Source organism: Macaca mulatta, chromosome 8 (assembly GCF_049350105.2).
Source record: "Macaca mulatta isolate MMU2019108-1 chromosome 8, T2T-MMU8v2.0, whole genome shotgun sequence".
Taxonomy (NCBI): Eukaryota; Metazoa; Chordata; class Mammalia; order Primates; family Cercopithecidae; genus Macaca; species Macaca mulatta.
In genome coordinates this window covers 12,450,832-12,469,560 of record NC_133413.1, presented here as the reverse complement: position 1 = coordinate 12,469,560, position 18,729 = coordinate 12,450,832, and the positions used below count along the sequence as shown (strand labels likewise).

Genomic DNA, 18,729 nt, shown 5'->3' with positions numbered 1-18,729 from the left:
TAACTTAACATATCTGATTAAGAAAGTCTGACTTTGGCCAGGCATGGTGGCTCATGCCTGTCATCCCAGCATTTTGGGAGGCTGAGGCAGGCGGATCACTTGAGGTTAGGAGTTCGAGACCAGCCCAGCCAACATGGTGAAACCCCGTCTCTACCAAAAAAATACAAAAAATTAGCCAGATGTGGTGGCGTACACCTGTAGTCCTAGCTACTCAGGAGGCTAAGGCAGAAGAATCACTTGAACCCTGGAGGTGGAGGTTGCCATGAGCTGAGATTGCACCACTGCACTCCAGCCTGGGTGACAGACTGAGACCCTTTGTCAAAAAAAAAAAAAAAAAAAAAGCCTGACCTCTACGGTGACCTGCTTAAGTTACTTTGGCTGGAGTTGAAAGCCAGTGCAATAGCCCCGGACTTCCAATGTCTAGCGCCTGCTGAGACCCCAAGTCTCAGGTTCAGGCCCAAGCTGTGTTGACTTAACTACCTTCTTTGCCAGCTATCCTCATGGATCACCCCAAATCTCCGGCTTCCAATCCACTGTCATCCACCCATGAATGGGACCTTCCCCGGAGGCTGGTCCGGCCTCCACATGGTTTTGTTTTCGTTTTATGTTCATGGATGGAAACTGTGGGTGCTTAAGGCTGCGAAGGTGGGGGAACACTGGGCAGCTTGAGCACAGGCTACACATCTACGTGTGCTTTCCTATAAAGTCACACAAGAGATCATTTACCCCTTGCGGCTGCAGTAAAATATGGTAATGTCCAAGAAACGTCTTGCCAGGAATATGAAACTTTCCTATGTGGAGAATATTCCTTCATTTAGAGTTGAGAATTATGTTGCAAAGCTGTCATCCATTTCATGAGACTTTCTTTTTTAACCTATTTCAAAATAAAATGATTCTGATCGCTAGGTCAAAAGTGGTTCATCCCTAAAGAGGCTCCCTCAGCATCTAGATGTCTGCCGCCACGTACCGCAGCTTATCCAAGCCTTTAAGGCTGCTTGTTCGTTCGGGTTCAACACACTGTTGAGAGAGAAGCTGCTAACATTTGTTTCAGGTTGGTATAAATGTGGTCTTTCTGTGGCAGTACAAGAAGCCCACGGAAAAGCACTGATAAAGCTGGCTCGGTGCCGGGAAGGTTTCTCGTACAAATGGATATTTTAACTCCTACCTCTATTGCACCTATGCGACGGCATGTGGCTAGGGCAAAACAATAGATTCATGTCTCTCTCGGCTCTGGAAAGTTTATGCCAATGCAAAGTATATTTAATTTTTGTTTCCTCTGTTTCATACCTTGCTGGTTCTGTAATATCCCCTTGAGCTTTAAGAACTTACGGGGTATTAAAAAAAAAAAAAGAGAGAGAGAGAAGAAAAAGAAAACACATAATATCCCCTTATCCATCCTCACCCAGGTGTATCTGAAAGAAAGGGACCAATGTGTACAATTTCAAAGAAATTTAAAAAAAACAATAAAATTTCTGTTGTTTGATATGTTCAGGACAGGGGATTATTCTGGTTATTCTGGTTAAAAGTAATTTCACAATTACTTTTGCACCAACCTAATAATAGTTACTCTGTAGTCCTATTTTAATATTTAAGAAGCACTTCAAGATTCACAATGTCTCAGAGTCAGTGATAAATTAAACCACGCACATGATAGTTAAATAGTACTCTGAACACAAGGGCATTAGATAAGAGTTTCCCTTGGGTGTTCAGTGATATTTTCCAGCAAGGATAGATTAAGGATGTTCTATGTAATGAGTTTCCCAGTTTGGAGAAATGGGGCACTGAGCCGGGTGCCCCCTACTTCTACTGCAGCAGCTAATGAATGAGAATGCCACTGGGAACCCTCGCTTTGCAGGGAGCACACCAAAGGCAGGACAGCTGCCATGTGAGGGGCGAGCCACGGACACCTGTCACACTGCCTGGAATGCGGCTGGACAGCAAGTTTCCCAAGAGGAGATGACAGGTCACAATTCCCAAAGGCACACTTTCTGATCTCCCTAAAAAAAAGGCTTAGATTCATATATAATTTTTTCATTAAAAAATTCCATGTGGCCAGCTAGGAAGAAAAAGTCGAGTTTGCTGCATGGATATGAATACTGTGCTGGAGAAATCATAGTGCTGACGTCACGCAGATAATGAGACCTGACCCGAGAATATTGTGGCTGCTGCTTTTCAGGATCTGAGGTAAAAAGTGGTCTATTTGGTTCTTAATACAAGCAAAACAAAACAAAAAAACACATACACAAAACCCAAACAAACAGGATGAGTGTTATCTAGAATAGTAACCTCTAATGTTCTATCCAAAATGTACTTTGCACGTGTACATTCTCTGTCTTCAAGCCCATTTGGGGGCAAGGTGGTGGCAAACTGCACAGCCCTTGATTTTCAAGGACTGACTCAAAAATCAGAACCATGCAACAAAAAACAATCTATTACTGACTTTCTGCAGGCTGTGCTCATGGAATGGGCCTGCACTGTTTTTGGATGTGAGAGCCAACTTAATTCTGCAATGACAGAGTTAAGTAAGACTGCCCATCAAAAAAATATGTTCTTTTGTAACCCCAGCACTTTGGCAGGCCAAGACGGACGGATCACGAGGTCAGGAGATCAAGATCATCCTGGCTAACACGGTGAAACCCCGTCTCTACTAAAAATACAAAAAAATTAGCTGGGTGTGGTGGCGGGCATCTGTAGTCCCAGCTACTCGGGAGACTGAGGCAGGAGAATGGCATGAACCCGGGAGGCGGAGCTTGCAGTGAGCCGAGATCGCGCCACTGCACTCCTGCTTGGGCAACAGAGTGAGACTCCGTCTCAAAAAAAAAAATTTTCTTTTTGGTTGCATATACCTGCAAATAAACTAAAAACCAATGAACTGTACACTTAGGTAAGTGAACTGTGTTATGTGAATGACATCTCAAAAAGGCTGTTAAAAAAATGTTCTGACTTTATGAAAAAAAAAATCACAAAAAAGAGGAAATAAAAGTTCCTGTTTTGCTGCATAAGTCATGAAGCTGATGTTACCCAGAAGAATTATGTCTGTTCAGGAGGACTTTGCAAGGTTTGTGCAGATGCAGTTTAACCTGGATTTTTGTTGTCATATCTATGGGGCCGGGATCAGGAGCCGGGTCCGGGGGCCAGAGGGACTTTGGGAACTCACTTGGAACAGGGGCTGATCACAGTCGGCGTGGGTGGGTAAACCAAGGCAACATTCACTCGCTCGCTGCCGTTCTTGGGGCAAATGATCTCTGCCACTCCTTCTGGTCTGGGCTGACTCAGCAACTCCCCTGCAGGAGGAGAGAGAAAAATGTGTTACGGAGATGTGCCCTAAAAATGGGCTCACTTTACAAAGAAAGCACTGCTTGGGGATGGGAGCAGGGGCAGAAGGGCAGAGGTGAAGCAGCGAAGGGTCTGAGAACAAATGTGCAACCAAGAACAGCAGAATTGCCTGGGCGCCGGCTCCAACACCTACATTCTCCTCTGCGTCACCGTGGAGAAAATTCTCGTGGTCATGGCAGGAAGGCCCACACTAGACAAAGACAGCATCTGTCACTGCTCTGCTCACCTTCCTTCTAACAGACTGACTCCAGGGATCTTTATCTAGATGTCACCGGCTGAGCCAGAGTCCCCAGAGCCCACTGAAGCAAGGGCTGCCAAGGAGGTGTTCATAATTAGGATTTGGGGCCGATGGGACTCAAGCAGACCACAGCAACCGTTCAACAAAGCCCTGTATAAATGATCTGGAAACACAGCAGACTAAAGGTGTTAAAAAGGCAAACAGCCTAAGATGAGCCCAGCCTCCTCCGGGCAAGGGGACTGCCCTGATAGGTATGTGTGAAGTGGATGCACCAACACAACACTATCTAGACACATAATTAACCTAATGGATCACCACAGTACCTAAAGGAAGGCTATTACTCTGCATGCCCTGGATGTAATCTCTCTTCAACTAGATCACTAAATCTCTAAAAGCAGTGATGACTTCCATTCTCTCATCCACATACCCAGGGCACCATGCCCTTTCTCAGAGTACTCAAGAAACAGCTCCTGGCTGAAGATGGGACACGTTATTGTTTAAACTGCCCTACTTAAACCCAGGAACTAAATTTTTTGTTGTTGTTTTTGAGACAGGGTCTTGCTTTGTCACCCAGGCTGAAGTGCAGTGGACTAATCATAGCTCGCTGCAGCCTCAATCTCCCAGGCTCAGTGATCCTCCCACCTCAGACTCCTGAGTAGCTGGGACCACAGGTAGGCAGCACTACATCTGGCTAAATGTTAACCTTTTCCTTTATTTTTGTAGTGACGGGAGTCTCGATATGTTTCCCAGGCTGGTCTCAAACTTCTAGCCTCAAGCAATCCTCCCACCTCAGCCTCTCAAAGTGCTGGGATGACAAGTGTGAGCCACCATGTCTGGCTTCTAGAAAGTCAATTAACCAAATCAAGGATGTGAAATGTACGCCAACTGGGGAAAGACACTACCGCAATTAAAACTTCAACTCTATGCACCAATCACTTCTACTGCTGACTTGAAATTCTAGAGACTCCAGGCTGGGCGCAATGGCTCATGCCTGTAATCCCAGAACTTTGGGAGGCCGAGGCAGGTGGATCACAAGGTCAGGAATTCGAGACCAGCCTGGCCAATATGGTGAAACCCCATCTCTACTAAAAATACAAAAATTAGCCAGGCGTTGGTGGCAGGTGCCTGTAGTCCCAGCTACTCAGGAGGCTGAGGCAGGTGAATCGCTTCAACCTGGGAGGCGGAGGTTGCAGTGAGCCGAGATTGTGCCACTGCATTTCAGCCTGGGTGACAGAGTAAGAATCTGTCTCAAAAAAAGAAAGAAAGAAAAGAAAAAGAAAAAAAGAAATTCTAGAGACTCCAAAGAACAGCAGTCCCCTCATCCCTGGGAGATGCGTTCCAAGCCCCCAGCGGATGCCTGAAACTGAGGACAGTACCAAACACTATAAAGGCTATGTATTTGCCTATAAATAGATACCTATGATAAAGTTTAATTTATTTAAAAATTTAAAGTTTAATTTAAAAATTAAGCACAGTAAGAAATTAACAAAAATAAATAGGGCAATGATAATATACTGTATTAACAATTAAAGTTACATGAATATAGTCTCTCAAAATATATTATTATGCTGTATTCACATGTATTTGGACCACAGTTGACTGCAGGTAACTGAAATCACAGAAAGTGAAACCATGGATAAGGGGACCACTGTATCTGCTGACATATCATGATATGCAATTCCTTTGCCTCAAAGTACTATATTTCTGGCTGGGCATGGTGGTTCACAACTCAATCCCAGGAGTTTAAGACCAGCCTGGCCAACATGGTGAAACCCAGTCTCTACTAAAAATACAAAAATCAGCCAGGCGTGGTGGCGGGTGCCTGTAATCCCAGCTATTCGGGAGTCTGAGGCATGAAAATCACTTGAACCTGGGAGGCAGAGGTTTCAGTGAACTGAGATCAGGCCACTGCACTCCAGCCTGGGTGACAGAATGAGACTCTGTCTCAAAAAGCAAAACAAAACAAAAATACCGTATTTCTAAATGTCTCATCCCCCGCAAAGCCCACACTGACAGCACATGCCCATGTCAGCACCGGGCTGGCAGTTTTAAATGTACACCTCGTTTAATCTTCACAATGCCCCTAGATGGTTTATTCTCATTTTACAAATGAGGATGCTAATGCTCAGGGAGGTTACACAACGTACCCAGAGTCAGGAGCTAACCAGTGGCAGACTTGGGATGTGACCTTGGGAACCCACTTCTGGGGCCCTTACTCTTTGCCCCCAGGCTAATGCCTCCTCCCAAAGCAGGGACTGCTTCTTTATGCCAGAACTCATCTTTCCTAAATGAGCAATCTAAAAACACCATTTTAAATTAATAAACTAAGCGGCATACTTTTATGAAAGACATTAATTTCCTGATGTGAACATTTTTATATAGTGTCACGCAATATTACCTGAATGTAATTTGAGTTCCTTAACCAAACTCCCGTAAACAGCAAACTGCTACAAAAGTTAATTTAGCATCATTAGCTTGTAGCATGGATATGTGGATATCAGAACTGTACTTCAAACACCAGCTAGGAAAAGACCCCCAAATATAAAAATGCAAGCTCAAAATGTAAACGTTAAATGCTTATCAAAGTAATAAAATGAACCCAAGTAACAGCATGTTCCAGCTAGACTGGAACCTGGAAGGCGTCCAGTCCAAACATCAATTAATAAGTCAGAAGCTCACTGAGTTTAACAGATTTGCTCCAAGTCCCACAGAGAGCTGCACGTCTGTAAACCAACCCACCTACCATGCACAAGAGCTAGGACTCCAACGAGAAGGTGCTGTGGGCACCCCAGTCTCTTAACACCCTTACTTCTGGGACTGCCCTCACCTAGCTCCTTGCCTGGTATTTTCAAGTTCTACTGTTGTCCTAAAATCATCCCCAGGGCTTGAACACAGATGGGGCCTCTTTAGTTTCCTCTGAAAACTCTCTCCTGGTTGGAATTCCACACGGGTCCCAGCTCCACCTGCTTTTATCTGCCTAGGCACTCAGAATAACAACTGCGGATGGATGCCAAGTCCCTGTCCTCAGCACCCATCCCTGGCACCAGCCTGGTGCAGCGGGCTTCTTGGCTAGTATATCATAGCTTGCGGTGGTCAGATCATTTTGCCAGAGAATTTGAAATAATAGGCTGGGGGCAGTGGCTCACACCTGTAATCCCAGCACTTTGGGAGGCCAAGGTGGGCAGATCACAAGGTCAGGAAATCGAGACTATCCTGGCCAACATGGTAAAACGCCGTCTCTACTAAAAATACAAAAAATTAATGGGGCGTGGGGGCACACGCCTGTCGTCCCAGCTATTCGGGGGGCTGAGGCAGAAGAATCGCTTGAACCTGGGAGGTGGAGGTTGCAGTGACCCAAGATTGTGACACTGCACTCTAGCCTGGACAACAGAGTTAGACTCTGTCTCGAAAAAAAAAAAAGAAGAAGAAGAAGAAAGAATGTACAGCAGACTATTAAGCCTCAACTTAATTATCAACTCTAACTGTACCCTAGACTCTCAGTGTCACACAGAGCCAGGTAACTGGTTTTGTTTGGGTCTTATCTCTAGCAGCTGCCATCCATGGAAACACAGCATGAAGGTGGAAGGCATTGAGAAGTTTCACACACGTGAAAAATTCACTTGATGTTAACAAATACTGAGCAACAAGAAGAACAGTCCATAATTTCCAGCACGTTTGTATACTCCAACAACCTACTACACGGTACCAGTATCCTTAGGATTTAAGAAATGTGCACAGTTCCTAGATTAAGAACATAAGAAAAACAGCTTTTTCCTTTCAAAATGATCTTAATTCAAATATGAAGAATGGTTTATGTGTGTGCTATCTAGCAAAACAGAAGCTAATCATTCTCACATTTAACACAAACTTGATCTTCAAAATAAAGTGATTATTTCACTGAGTAACTAACTACTGAGACCTTACTGTGTGTGAGGACTGAAGAAGATGCAGGGGTCTGAGAGTTTAGGGCACAGCCTCCACCATGGAGGATCCCAGTGTCCACAAGGGAGGCCAGGTGTGCAAAGAACTGCAGTCGTGTACGATGAGGTCCCCAAGGAAATGTACATGAGATGCTGGAGGAGTTAGGAGAAAGAGAGATTCACACTGATTCACAGGATTGGGAAAGACTTCAGAGTGGGGAACACTTAGCTGAAGGACCCAGCAACGTCTGTTATCAGAATGGAGAACAATGCATGCATTGTACCTTACCATCATACTGTAATGTATGTCAAACTGCAAAATAAACCTAAGTTAACCCAGGAGGAAGAAAAGATGACCACAGCAGCAACTGACATTTAGCGAGCACTTTTTATTGGCTGATGTTGTATATGTACCATCCCAGTCTTCACGACAACACCAGAAGGTAGGGACAATTATTAACCTCATTATATAGAGAAGAGGAAATTGAGGCTCAGATGCAAGAGGCAATTTGCCAATGGTCACAGGAAGAAGTGGCTGTGCTGAACTTCGACAGCAGGACTGACAAAACTCATCACTACCAGATATCCTGTCAAGGATATCGTGATGTTTACATTAGGTAATACATACATGAAACATACTAAACACTGTATCTGGCATCTAGTAAGTTCTTGACACTATTACTGTAGTCACGAGAAGATTCTCTAAAGGCTTACTCTTCTAAATATGCAAAGAGTTCATAAACGCACATGTGAGGACACGGCAAGAAGACGCCGTATGTGAATCAGAAAGCCCTCACCAGATACCAGATCTGCTGGTGCCTTGCTCTTGGACTTAACCAACCTCCCACACTGTGAGAAATAGATTTCGGTTCCTTATAAGCTATCCAGTTATAAGTAATGAAGGGTAGGGTACGGAGCAGCTCCTTGGACGGTGGAGAAGCTTGCTGGGCTGCCCTAGGCCAGACTGTCCATATCAGCTGGCCAAAGCTAGCAGGCAGGGGACTGTCCTCTGGGTGCCAACAAAATTCCCTGGGAAGCTATCTTGGGGGGTGAGGGAGCAGGCTGTGCGGAAAGCAGTCTATAGAACTTTCTGGGAAACATGATGAGGCACCAGCTGTGGTCCCTGGAAGGCCACCCACATGGGATGCTGAATTCACGGGGAAGGCAGCTGGAACACCCTTAAGGGGGCGGAGTTGCTGCTGAACCTGTGAGGGACCTACCCAAGGTATCCAGGCTATCGGTGGATTCGGCAACAATCTTCCTGCTGAGCCACTAACAAGTCAGCTGGGGTACCCACAGGTATATTCCAGCACTAAGCCACATACACTCTTAGGTGGTTTTGGGGATTCAAAGAGTGGTTTCCCAAAACTGTAGGGATGCTGCATTCTTCCTGTGAACAAGGTTTGCTCTTGGCTCAATTACGGAGTCAGCCCTCCTTTATCAGTGAGTTTTGCATCCATGGATTCAACCAACTGCAGGTCAAAAAAAAATGTTTTTAAATTGTATCTGGGCTGGATGTGGTGGCTCATGCCTGTAATATCAGCACTTTGGAAGGCTGAGGGGTGGGGGCAGATCATTTGAGGTCAGGAGTTCAAGACCAGCCTGGTCAACACAGTGAAACCGCATCTCTACTAAAAATACAAAAATTAGCCAGGCGTGGTGGTAGGCACCTGTAATCCCAGCTACTTGGGAGGCTGAGACAGGAGAATTGCTTGAATCCGAAAGGTGGAGGTTGCAGTGAGCCGAAATCGCGCCACTGCACTCCAGCCTGGGCAACGAAGCAAGACCCTGTCTCAAAAAAAAAGGAAAAGAAAAGAAAAATAAATTCCATCTGTACTGAACATGTATAGACTTTTTTCTCATCATTACTCCCTAAACAATATAGTATAACAGCTATTTACAGAACATTTGTATTGTATTAGTTATTACAGGTAACCTAGAGATGATTTAAAATATAAGGGAGAAGGCTGGGAGCAGTGGCTCATGCCTACAATCCCAGCACTTTGGGAGGCTGAGGCGGGCAAATCACCTGAAGTCACAAATTAGAGACCAGCCTGGCCAACCTGGTGGAACTCTAGCTCTACTAAAAACACAAAACTTAGCAGGGTATCGTGGCACATGCCTGTAATCCCAGCTACTTGAGAGGCTGAGGCAGGAGAATCACTGGAATCCGGGAGGCAGAGGTTTCAGTAAGCTGAGATTATGCCATTGCACTCCAGCCTGGGCGACAGAGTGAGACTCTGTCAAAAAAAAAAAAAAAGAAAAAAAATATATCTATATATATATATAATAAAATAAAGCATACGGGAGGATGTTTGTAGGTTATGTGCAAATACCAAGTCACTGGCTATCAGGGACCTGACCAATCAAAGACTTTGGTACCCATGGGGGTCCTGGAACCAATGCCCCACAGATATCATTCCTTTTCAAAACGACTCAAACTGATAGGGTCACTTGATAATTGAATATATCTTAAGGTATGGTTCCAACGACAGCTACAAAAACTTACACAATCAAAAATTATGACCCTCTCCTAGAACTGTGTTTTCATTTTCAGCACGTATCTCTGCAACTCTTCAAAATGTAGGAATCCACTGAGTTCTGCGCAATTTAACAACGTAAGAAAATTTCCATTTCCAGGCATTTGTGGAATTCTCAAGTACGGTTCTGATTCTGAATGCTGAGACTTCTTTAAAAATAAAAATTTTTTAAAAACCCAACACTCAGAAACACCTAGCTTCAGTGCCTTGAAGCTTTGGAAACCATTTGTGAAGTCTTATCAGTCACAGAGTACAATCGGCAGGGCAAACCAAACCAGGCCAGTTGGGGCCTCTCAGAGATGCCCTTAAGTCAGAATGCCCTCAGCGCCTATCTTCAGCGAGTATTCATGGCCTGGTCACTAGACAACGCTAAACAAACTCAATGTCAGCACTTGGCTTCCACTTCTTCCAAACCTCCTCCAAAGTGGCGACGGTTATAGGCAGAAGGAAGAAAAAAGGCCCCACTCTTGATTACTTCTGTGACTCACACAATGGTTCTCAGATTCTCTCAACGATTAACGCCAGGGGAGCCGTGCCAGGCCCACACGCTGGGCATGGATGACAGGCGCCTTTCAGTTTTCCTTTCATGGCAGGTACTCCACCTGGAACCCATGAGCTCAGCTTTTCCTTGTTTAGTGCAAGTCCTGGCAGAAGACAATCGTCCTGACAGTAATGTTTGCTTGCTAATTACATGAAGCTTGTTAAAAATTATTTTTTGGTTTGAAAGATAGGAGGGAGAAGTAGATGATTAAATGATCTCAGGTTTGCTAAACCAAGAAGAGCTGCATTTGGTCCAAGGGCCCCTTGAGGGATCGTCAGTCAGGTCTCTTCGAGATCAAAAAGCTGTGGCCTCAGATCACAATGCCCCTTCCAATGCATCTGGCAAACGTTCAACCACAGAAAACCAAGGGGAAAAAAACTATTAAAACTACTTTTCAAATCTCTACCAGAGTTTAGTCTCTTTCCTCACATTACAAGCTTATACAGTTGACCCTTGAACAATCAACACCCCAAGCAGTCAAAAATCCATGTATCATTTCTGACTACCCCAAAACTCAAACTACGAAAAGTCTACTATTGACTGGAAGCCTTACCAATAATGTAATCAGTTGATTAGCAGATATTTTGTGTGTCACATATAGTATGTGCTGTATTCTTACAATAAAATAAGCTAAAAAAAAGAAAATACTATTAAGACAATCATGAGAAAGACAGAATATATTTACTATTCAGTAAGTGGAAGCGGACCATCATAAAGGTCTTCCTCATCAGTCTGTACATTGAGGAGGCTGGGGAGGAGGGGGAAAAGGAGGGGTTGGTCTCGTTGTCTCAGGGGTGGCAGAGGTGTAAGAAAATCCTTCTGTAAGTGGAGCTGCACAGTTCACACTCGTGTGTGTTCAAGGGTCAACTGTACTTTCCTTTCATAATAACCTTTTGTTTGGAGGGTTTTTTTTTGTTCTGTTTTCTGAGACGGAGTCTGGCTCTGTTGCCCAGGCTGGAGTGCAGTGGTATGATCTTGGCAACCTGCAACCTCCACCTCCCGAGTTCAAGCAATTCTCCTGCCTCAGACTCCCAAATAGCTGGGACTACAGGCGTGCACCACCATGCCTGGCTAATTTTTGTATTTTCAGTAGAGACAGGGTTTCGCCATGTTGGCCAGGCTGGTCTCTAACTCCTGTGACCTCAGGTGACCCGCCCACCTTGGCCTCCCAAAGTGCTGGGATTACAGGCGTGAGCCACTGCACCCGGCCTCTTTGGGGGTTTGTTTTGTTTAAAAACACTTCATACACATCCAATCCTCTGTAGCATTCTTCCCTACGTCTTCCTCATGCCTGCTTATTTGCAGTTCCTCTTCCTCCTGCATTCTGTTTCTAACACCTGCAACAGAAGGAGAGCCCATCTCCCCTCCTCCAGGCCACTCTTCCTCCGGGACGCCCATCCGCTGTAAAAGCGTCAGGGTCTTGGCATCTCCAGAGTCCCTGGGGCGTTTCCTTCCCCAAGTGTCCATTACAACACTGGGATGACGGGCCAGGTGGGAACTTCAGGAGGATTCCACTTTGAAGTGTGAGGCTCTACCAGACACAAAATAAATATTCCTCGGGGCCAGAATAAACATCCAGGGCCAGCAAGTGAACCTGGCTTACGTGGCACGTATTAATATGTAGGAGAAATTTCCCCAGGGAGGTTGCAGGAAGCTGAGTCACCTACTAAGAAGGGCTTTATTTTTGGTTCTAAAAGACAGAACAATAGCAAAGTAAAATATTGTTCTATATCAAAGTTCTTTAAACTTACTGTTCTCAGCATCTTCATCAGTCCCAGATGAACCCTGATACTATACAAATTGCAGTAACACAAGAACAATAGATGATTTCTTTAGATTTTGTATGAGATTTCTCTGGAATTTCTAAAAATCCTAGAAAGGGGCGGGGTCCAGTGACTCATGCCTGTAATCCCAGCACTTTGGGAGGCCAAGGCTGGCAGATCACTTGAGGTCAGGCGTTCGAGACCCAGCCTGGCCAACATGTTGAAACCCCGTCTCTACTAAAAATACAAAAATTAGCCAGGTGAGGTGGTGCACAACCGTAATCCCAGCTACTTGGGAGGCTGAGGCAGAAGAATCTCTTGAACCCAGAAGCAAAGTTTGCAGAGAGCCGAGATGGTGCCACTGCACTCCAGCCTTGGGGACACAACCCGACCCTGTCTCAAAAAAAAAAAAAAAAAGGAAACCTAGAAAGGAACCATAGGCTATCACCCGAAGCTTAAATGAGGTGGTTTGATGATGTTGGGGGATATAGAAAAATCATTCCTCAAAATATGGCACCTGAGTGCGCTGGGCGCTTTTGAAAGCTGAGCGGCCTCAGAAATAAGCCTCAGAATGAAGGTTCCTCTAACCTCATCTTGTGCCTTCCCAAATCCCAAGGGCAGGGACTATTTCTCGAACGTCCTTATCTGACCAAGAAAGCTTACCAAAAGAAACATAAAAGCTTTCTAAGCCCTCCCTGGAATCTCATTATCTCAGGAAAAAAGCCTGACGAACGTGACCACACCTGACAGACTTTTTCCCAAGATAAAGTCTGCCTCTCAGGCCCATTCAGATTCGAAAGAATCACTTACAAGTTCATTTAGGTCTCTGTGGTTCATTCATTCTCCCTAATCATCACTTACTGCCTCTCAAAAGAACTGTCTACATTCTCATCTCTTCCCCCCTCCTATGAAAAAGGGTATAGCTTCTGTATCCTACTGTGATTCCCCTCGAATGTTAATAAATTTATTTGCCTTAGTAATCTTCTTATTCTTATTAATTTGCCTTTCATCAGTTGATTTTCACTGAACCTTCTGAGAGCAAAGGAAAAGTTTTCCCTGCACTCCCTACAATGAAAAGAAAGCATTCGCGTGGATGGCGCGCACACTTAAAACCTCCCCATCCACAAGAAGTGGCCAGGGGCTGGTGTGAAAGGTTGAGACTAATTCATGGAGGTGAATTAATAGTGGGACATATTGTGAGAAGCTGAAACTTCCAAGGTCAATGTTGCAAAGGAGAGCTAAGGATTCTACAACATTATTATTCTCTTAGTAACAATAAAAAAAAAAAGTAAAATGAACTTGAACTTGTCATTCATCTGTATGTATCACTATATATAGTGACATATTTAGATATACAGTGGTCCCCATAATCTGCGGTTTTGCTTTCAAAGGTTTCAGCTACCAGCCATCAATCTGGGTCTGAAAACATTAAATGAAAAACTCCAGAAATAAACAATCATCAGTTTTAAACCTAGCACTGTTCTGAGTAGCATGATGAAATTTCGAGCTGTCCAGGTCCATACCCCCAGCACGGTGAACCCTCCTTCACCCAGGGTCCCCACACTGTAGACGCTCCCCTGGGAACCCTGCTTCGCCCAGTGTCCCCACACTGTAGACGCTCCCCTGGGAACCCTGCTTCGCCCAGTGTCCCCACACTGTAGACGCTCCCCTGGGAACTCTGCTTCGCCCAGTGTCCCCACACTGTAGACACCCCTCCCCCACTTATCACTTAGGCACTTTCTCGGTTATCAGATCCACTGTCAAAGTATTGCAGTGCTTAATATATCACCCTTATTTTACTTCATAATGGCCCCAAAGTGCAAGAGTAGTGACGCTGGTGATTTGCATCTGCCAAAGAGAAGCTGTTAAGTGCTTTAGTAAAAAGCTAAAAGGTCTTGACTTAATAAGGAAACAAAAAAAATTGTATGCTGAAATTACTACATCTACAGTGAGAGTGAATATTCTATCTGTGAAACTGTGAAAAAGGAAAAATAAATCCGTGCTAGTTTTGCTGCTGCACCTCAAACTGCAAAAGGTGTGGTTATAGCACCTGCTAAGTGCTTAGTTAAAATGAAAAAGGCGTGACATTTGTGGGCGAAAGACATGACAGGAAACATTTTCTAACTGATGGCAACTGGGTTTTGTACCATTCGTGGTTTCAGGTAACCAATGGGGGGCTTGGAAAGTATCCCTCACAGATAAGTGTTAGGGGAACGACTCTATAGCAAGAGTCCCCGGCACTGGGGCCATGGACTGGTACAGGTCCATGGGCAGCACAGAAGGAGGTGAGTGGCAAGTGAGCAGGCAAAGCTTCATCTGTTTACAGCCACTCCCCATTGCTCAAATTACCGCCCGAGCTCCATCTCTTGTCAGATCAGGGCAGCATTAGATTCTCATAGGAGTGGGCAAACCCTATTGTGAACTGCATATGTGAGGGATCTAGGTTGCGCGCTCCTTATAAGAATCTAACACTTAATGATTTGTCACTCCCATCACCACGAGATAAGACCAACTAGACACAGGAAAACAAGCTCAGGGCTCCCACTGATAGTGAGTTGTATAATTATTTCATTATCTATTACAATGTAATAATAATAGAAATAAAGTGCACTATTAATGTAATGCCCTTGAGTCATGGTGAAACCATTCCACCGTCTGTGGTGCCAAACAAGGATGGAGACAGCTGCTCTATGGTGATACAGCCATACAGTGAGATGCGCACACACCCTGTCCTTTGTTGCTCTATAATGGCCCTACGTGTAAGTATGACCTTAAGAAAACGTGCACAAGGACTTACACCATCCTCTCCTCACTGACCCTTAAAAGGTCTGACACCGTTGGACCCAAGTCAAAGCCGCCTCTTCCCGCCACTCACTTGTCCCACCACGCCTCCCTGCAGATGCGTGTGCCACTTGGCTCCATTTTGCTCGCTAAGGGTTTATATAAATACAAATCCACCCAAGAAAGGAAAACTATTTCCCCTTTTCCTGCTCTGGATAAAGTTCCAGCAGACTTGGCTAAGGATGAGACAAGCTTCACAGATCAAAGAGAGTTGGGGAGAGGGAGACGGGGAGGAGCAGAGCCCAAACCTAGCTCAGCCCTCTCCTCTCACAAAAAGCAAGTCAAGATTATAAAAAGCCCACAGTGCTGCACTGAAGTACTTTCAAAAGGTTACTCTTTATTTTGATAGCCTGTCACCTACTTCTTACTGGAAAATGGTTCCAGGCTCAGAGAAGTTACTGCAGACGGCATAAAAGCATTCAGACCACAACGTTCTCCTCCCAACATTCATTTTCCTTTCAACAGAAAATAAGAGGAGAGGAACCTTTACGACCTGACATGATAAACACTAGCCCCCAGGGACCTTATCAAAATCCACCTGACTTTGAAGTACTAAGGGGAATCATGTGAAGTCCTTACTAATGATCAGAGGCCAGGCCGGGCGCGGTGGCTCACGCCTGTAACCCCAGCACTTTGGGAGGCCGAGGTGGGCAGACTGCTTGAGACCAGAAGTTCGAGATCAGCCTGGCCGACATGGTAAAACCTCATCTCTACTAAAAACACATAAATTAGCCAGGCATCGTGGCGGGCACCTGTAATCTCAACTACTCAGGAGGCTGAGGCAGAAGAACCGCTTGAACCCTGGAGGTGGAGGCTGCAGTGAGCCTAGATCATGCCACTGAACTATAGCCTGGGTGACAAAGCAAGACCGTCTTGGGGAAAAAAAAATGACGAGAAGCCATATAGTGTCAACTCTTGAACAACAAAGGTTTGAACCGTGCAGGTTCATTTACAGGAGAATTTTCTTCCACCTTTGCCACCTCCTGAGAGAGCAAGTCCAACCCCTCCTCTTCCTCCTCCTCAGCCTACTCAATATGAAGACGATGAGGATGAAGATCTTTATGAAGATCCACTTCCACTGAATGGTAAATACATTTTCTCTTCTATGATTTTTTAAACATTTTCTTTCCCCTAGCTTAGTGTATTGTAAAAGCACAGTATATAATATATATAACATACGAAATACGTGTTGATCGACTATTGATGTTATCCGTTAAGGCTTCCAGTCAACAATAGGTTATCAGTAGTTAAGTCAAGGAGTCAAATGTTAAATGTGGATGTGATTCCATGGGAGCGGGGTAGTCAATGCCCCCGAACCCCGAGTTGTTCAAGGGTCAACTGTACTTGCTTCTTGTCTCCTAACATTTCTGCAAATTCATTTTTCTCCAAGGAAGGGAGGAAGGAGGAGGAGTGAAGGTTGTGGCTGGGAGGTCTGATAGGACCCATTAGCTAATGCTGCATCTCCTCTGCAGGGACGTAAGCTCCACAAAAGCGGGATTTTCCTTGATCACTGTTGAATCCCAAGCATCCAGAACAGTGCCAGGCACACTGCAGGCCCTAGATATATGTTGAAGAACTAAATTCATCCAACCCTGAATCCATACATTGGTGCATAAACACAGAGGTCTCTCAAGTGCCCTCAGGTGTGTGGTTCAGAATCTGACACTGGTGTGGCGCAGGGTTAGGCTGTGGGGACCAGAGTCCACACCCTCTTCTTCTACGGGGCACACAAGTGCCCGGCTAGGAAGCTTCCAGACTTCCCTGGGCAGTACCACCTTCTCCACATGCCATCCAAGGGCAAACAAAAAACCCCTAAACCAGAAGCACTCCAGGAAGTGGTCACCCTGCTTTTCTGTCTTCCCAGATTACTGGATCTTTTTCAAACTAAAGAGAAAACCACAACAAAGTCAAGTTCCCTTTGAGGCGATTCTAATGCCAACCTCTTAAAATATTTTCTCAATTTTGAGGATTACATGGCTCAGGGACTCTTTAGGGGAAGCCCGTAAGTGTAGTGCAAAATGTTCTCTTGTGAATCGTAGTTGCAAATGGCTTCCTCTGAGAGGGGGAAGGCAGAGATACGAAGAATCATTTAGTGGTTTGGGGGTGTGGGGTAGCGGCAGGAGACTGAAGCTGGAGTAAGATCTTAGCATCCCCCTTTTTGTCCCCCAGTCTCGGTTACTTAGATGGGCTGGTCAGTACCCTGCTGGGTCCCAGGGTGGTGGGCACATCTCTGGAGATCTTTCTTTCTGCAGTTCTCTCCTCTGGGTCGGCTATCTAGGCCACCCTCCTGGCACCACAGCCTGGAAACTCTCAGGACAGTAAGCTGGGGCAAAGACAGGGCTTGCCTCCTTCATTTCTCCTAGCTCAGGATCACTGTCCTTTGCTGCCTGATGCTCACGGTCTTGGAAATCATTACTTTATATATCTGACTGGGGTTTCTGCCCTAGGTGTGTGAATGAATATGGTTCCTGACACTGCTGTGGCGGGAAGGGCAGTGTGGCTACAGTCACGTTTTGCTTTTGCTTTGTGCTTGTTTTTGTCATAGGTTTTTTAGTGTTTGATACAGTGAATAGAACATAGTCAGGCACCGTCTAATGACTTCTTTTTTGCTTTTTTGAGATAGAGTCTCGCTGTCACCCAGGCTGGAGTGCAATGGAGTGATCTCAGCTCACTGCAACCTCCACCTCCCGGGTTCAAGCGATTCTCCGGCCTCAGCCTCCTGAGTAGCTGGGGTTACAGGTGTGGGCCCAGCTAATGGTTGTATTTTTAGTAGGGACGGGGTTTCACCATGTTGGCCAGGATGGTCTCAAACTCCTGACCTCAAGTGATCCGTCCACCTCAGCCTCCCAAAGTGTTGGGATTACAGGCATGAGCTACCGCACGTGGCCTTCATAGAATGACTTTTTGATCAATGGTGGACCCCACATTTATAAGGGCGGTCCCATAACATTATAAAAGAGCTGAAACATTCTTAGCACCTAGTGATGTCGTAGAGCAATGCATTATTCTCATGTTTGCAGTGATGCTGGTGTAAACAACCTACTTCACTGCCAGTCATAAAATGCTAGCACATGCAATTATGTACAGTATATAATAACAAACGACTATGTTACTGGATTATGTGCTTTCTATACTATACTTTTTATCATTCTTTCAGGGTATACTCCTACTTATTTAAAAAAAAAAAAAAAAAAAAAAAAACTACTGTAAAACAGCCTCAGGCAGGTCTTCCGGGAGGTGTTCCAGAAGAAGGCGTTGTTATGATGGCGCATGACAGCTCCATCACCGCCACTGTCCCTGAAGACCTTCCAGGGGGGCAAGATGTGGAGGTGGAAGACAGTGACACTGATGATCCTGACCCTGTGCAGGCCTAGGCTAATGTGTGTGTGTCTTCATTTTAACAAAAAATGTTTTAAAAGTTAAAAAACTATAAAATTTAAACAGGAAAAACGCATCCAATAAGGATATAAAGAAACAAAATATTTTTGTACAGCTGTACAATGTTTGTATTTTAAGCTAAGTGTTATTGTAAGAATCAAAAAGTTAAAAA

General features: G+C 45.0%; 1 protein-coding gene across 5 annotated transcripts in view; it reads right to left on the bottom strand.

Moving 5' to 3' along the window:
- Positions 1–18,729, bottom strand: part of MFHAS1 (multifunctional ROCO family signaling regulator 1) — a 108,352-nt gene that overhangs the window by 10,174 nt on the left and 79,449 nt on the right. For 4 of the 5 annotated variants that reach the window (XR_013397089.1, XR_013397088.1, XM_001090936.5 and 1 more), the window contains one exon: positions 3,158–3,284. The exons of the other annotated variant lie outside the window; for it this stretch is intronic. Coding sequence is in view for 2 of the 4 variants with exons in the window: in XM_001090936.5 (XP_001090936.3) it covers positions 3,158–3,284 (127 nt within the window). In the remaining 2 variants the exon portion in view is untranslated. The remainder of the gene's footprint in view (positions 1–3,157; positions 3,285–18,729) is intronic. 5 annotated transcript variants of the gene reach the window in all.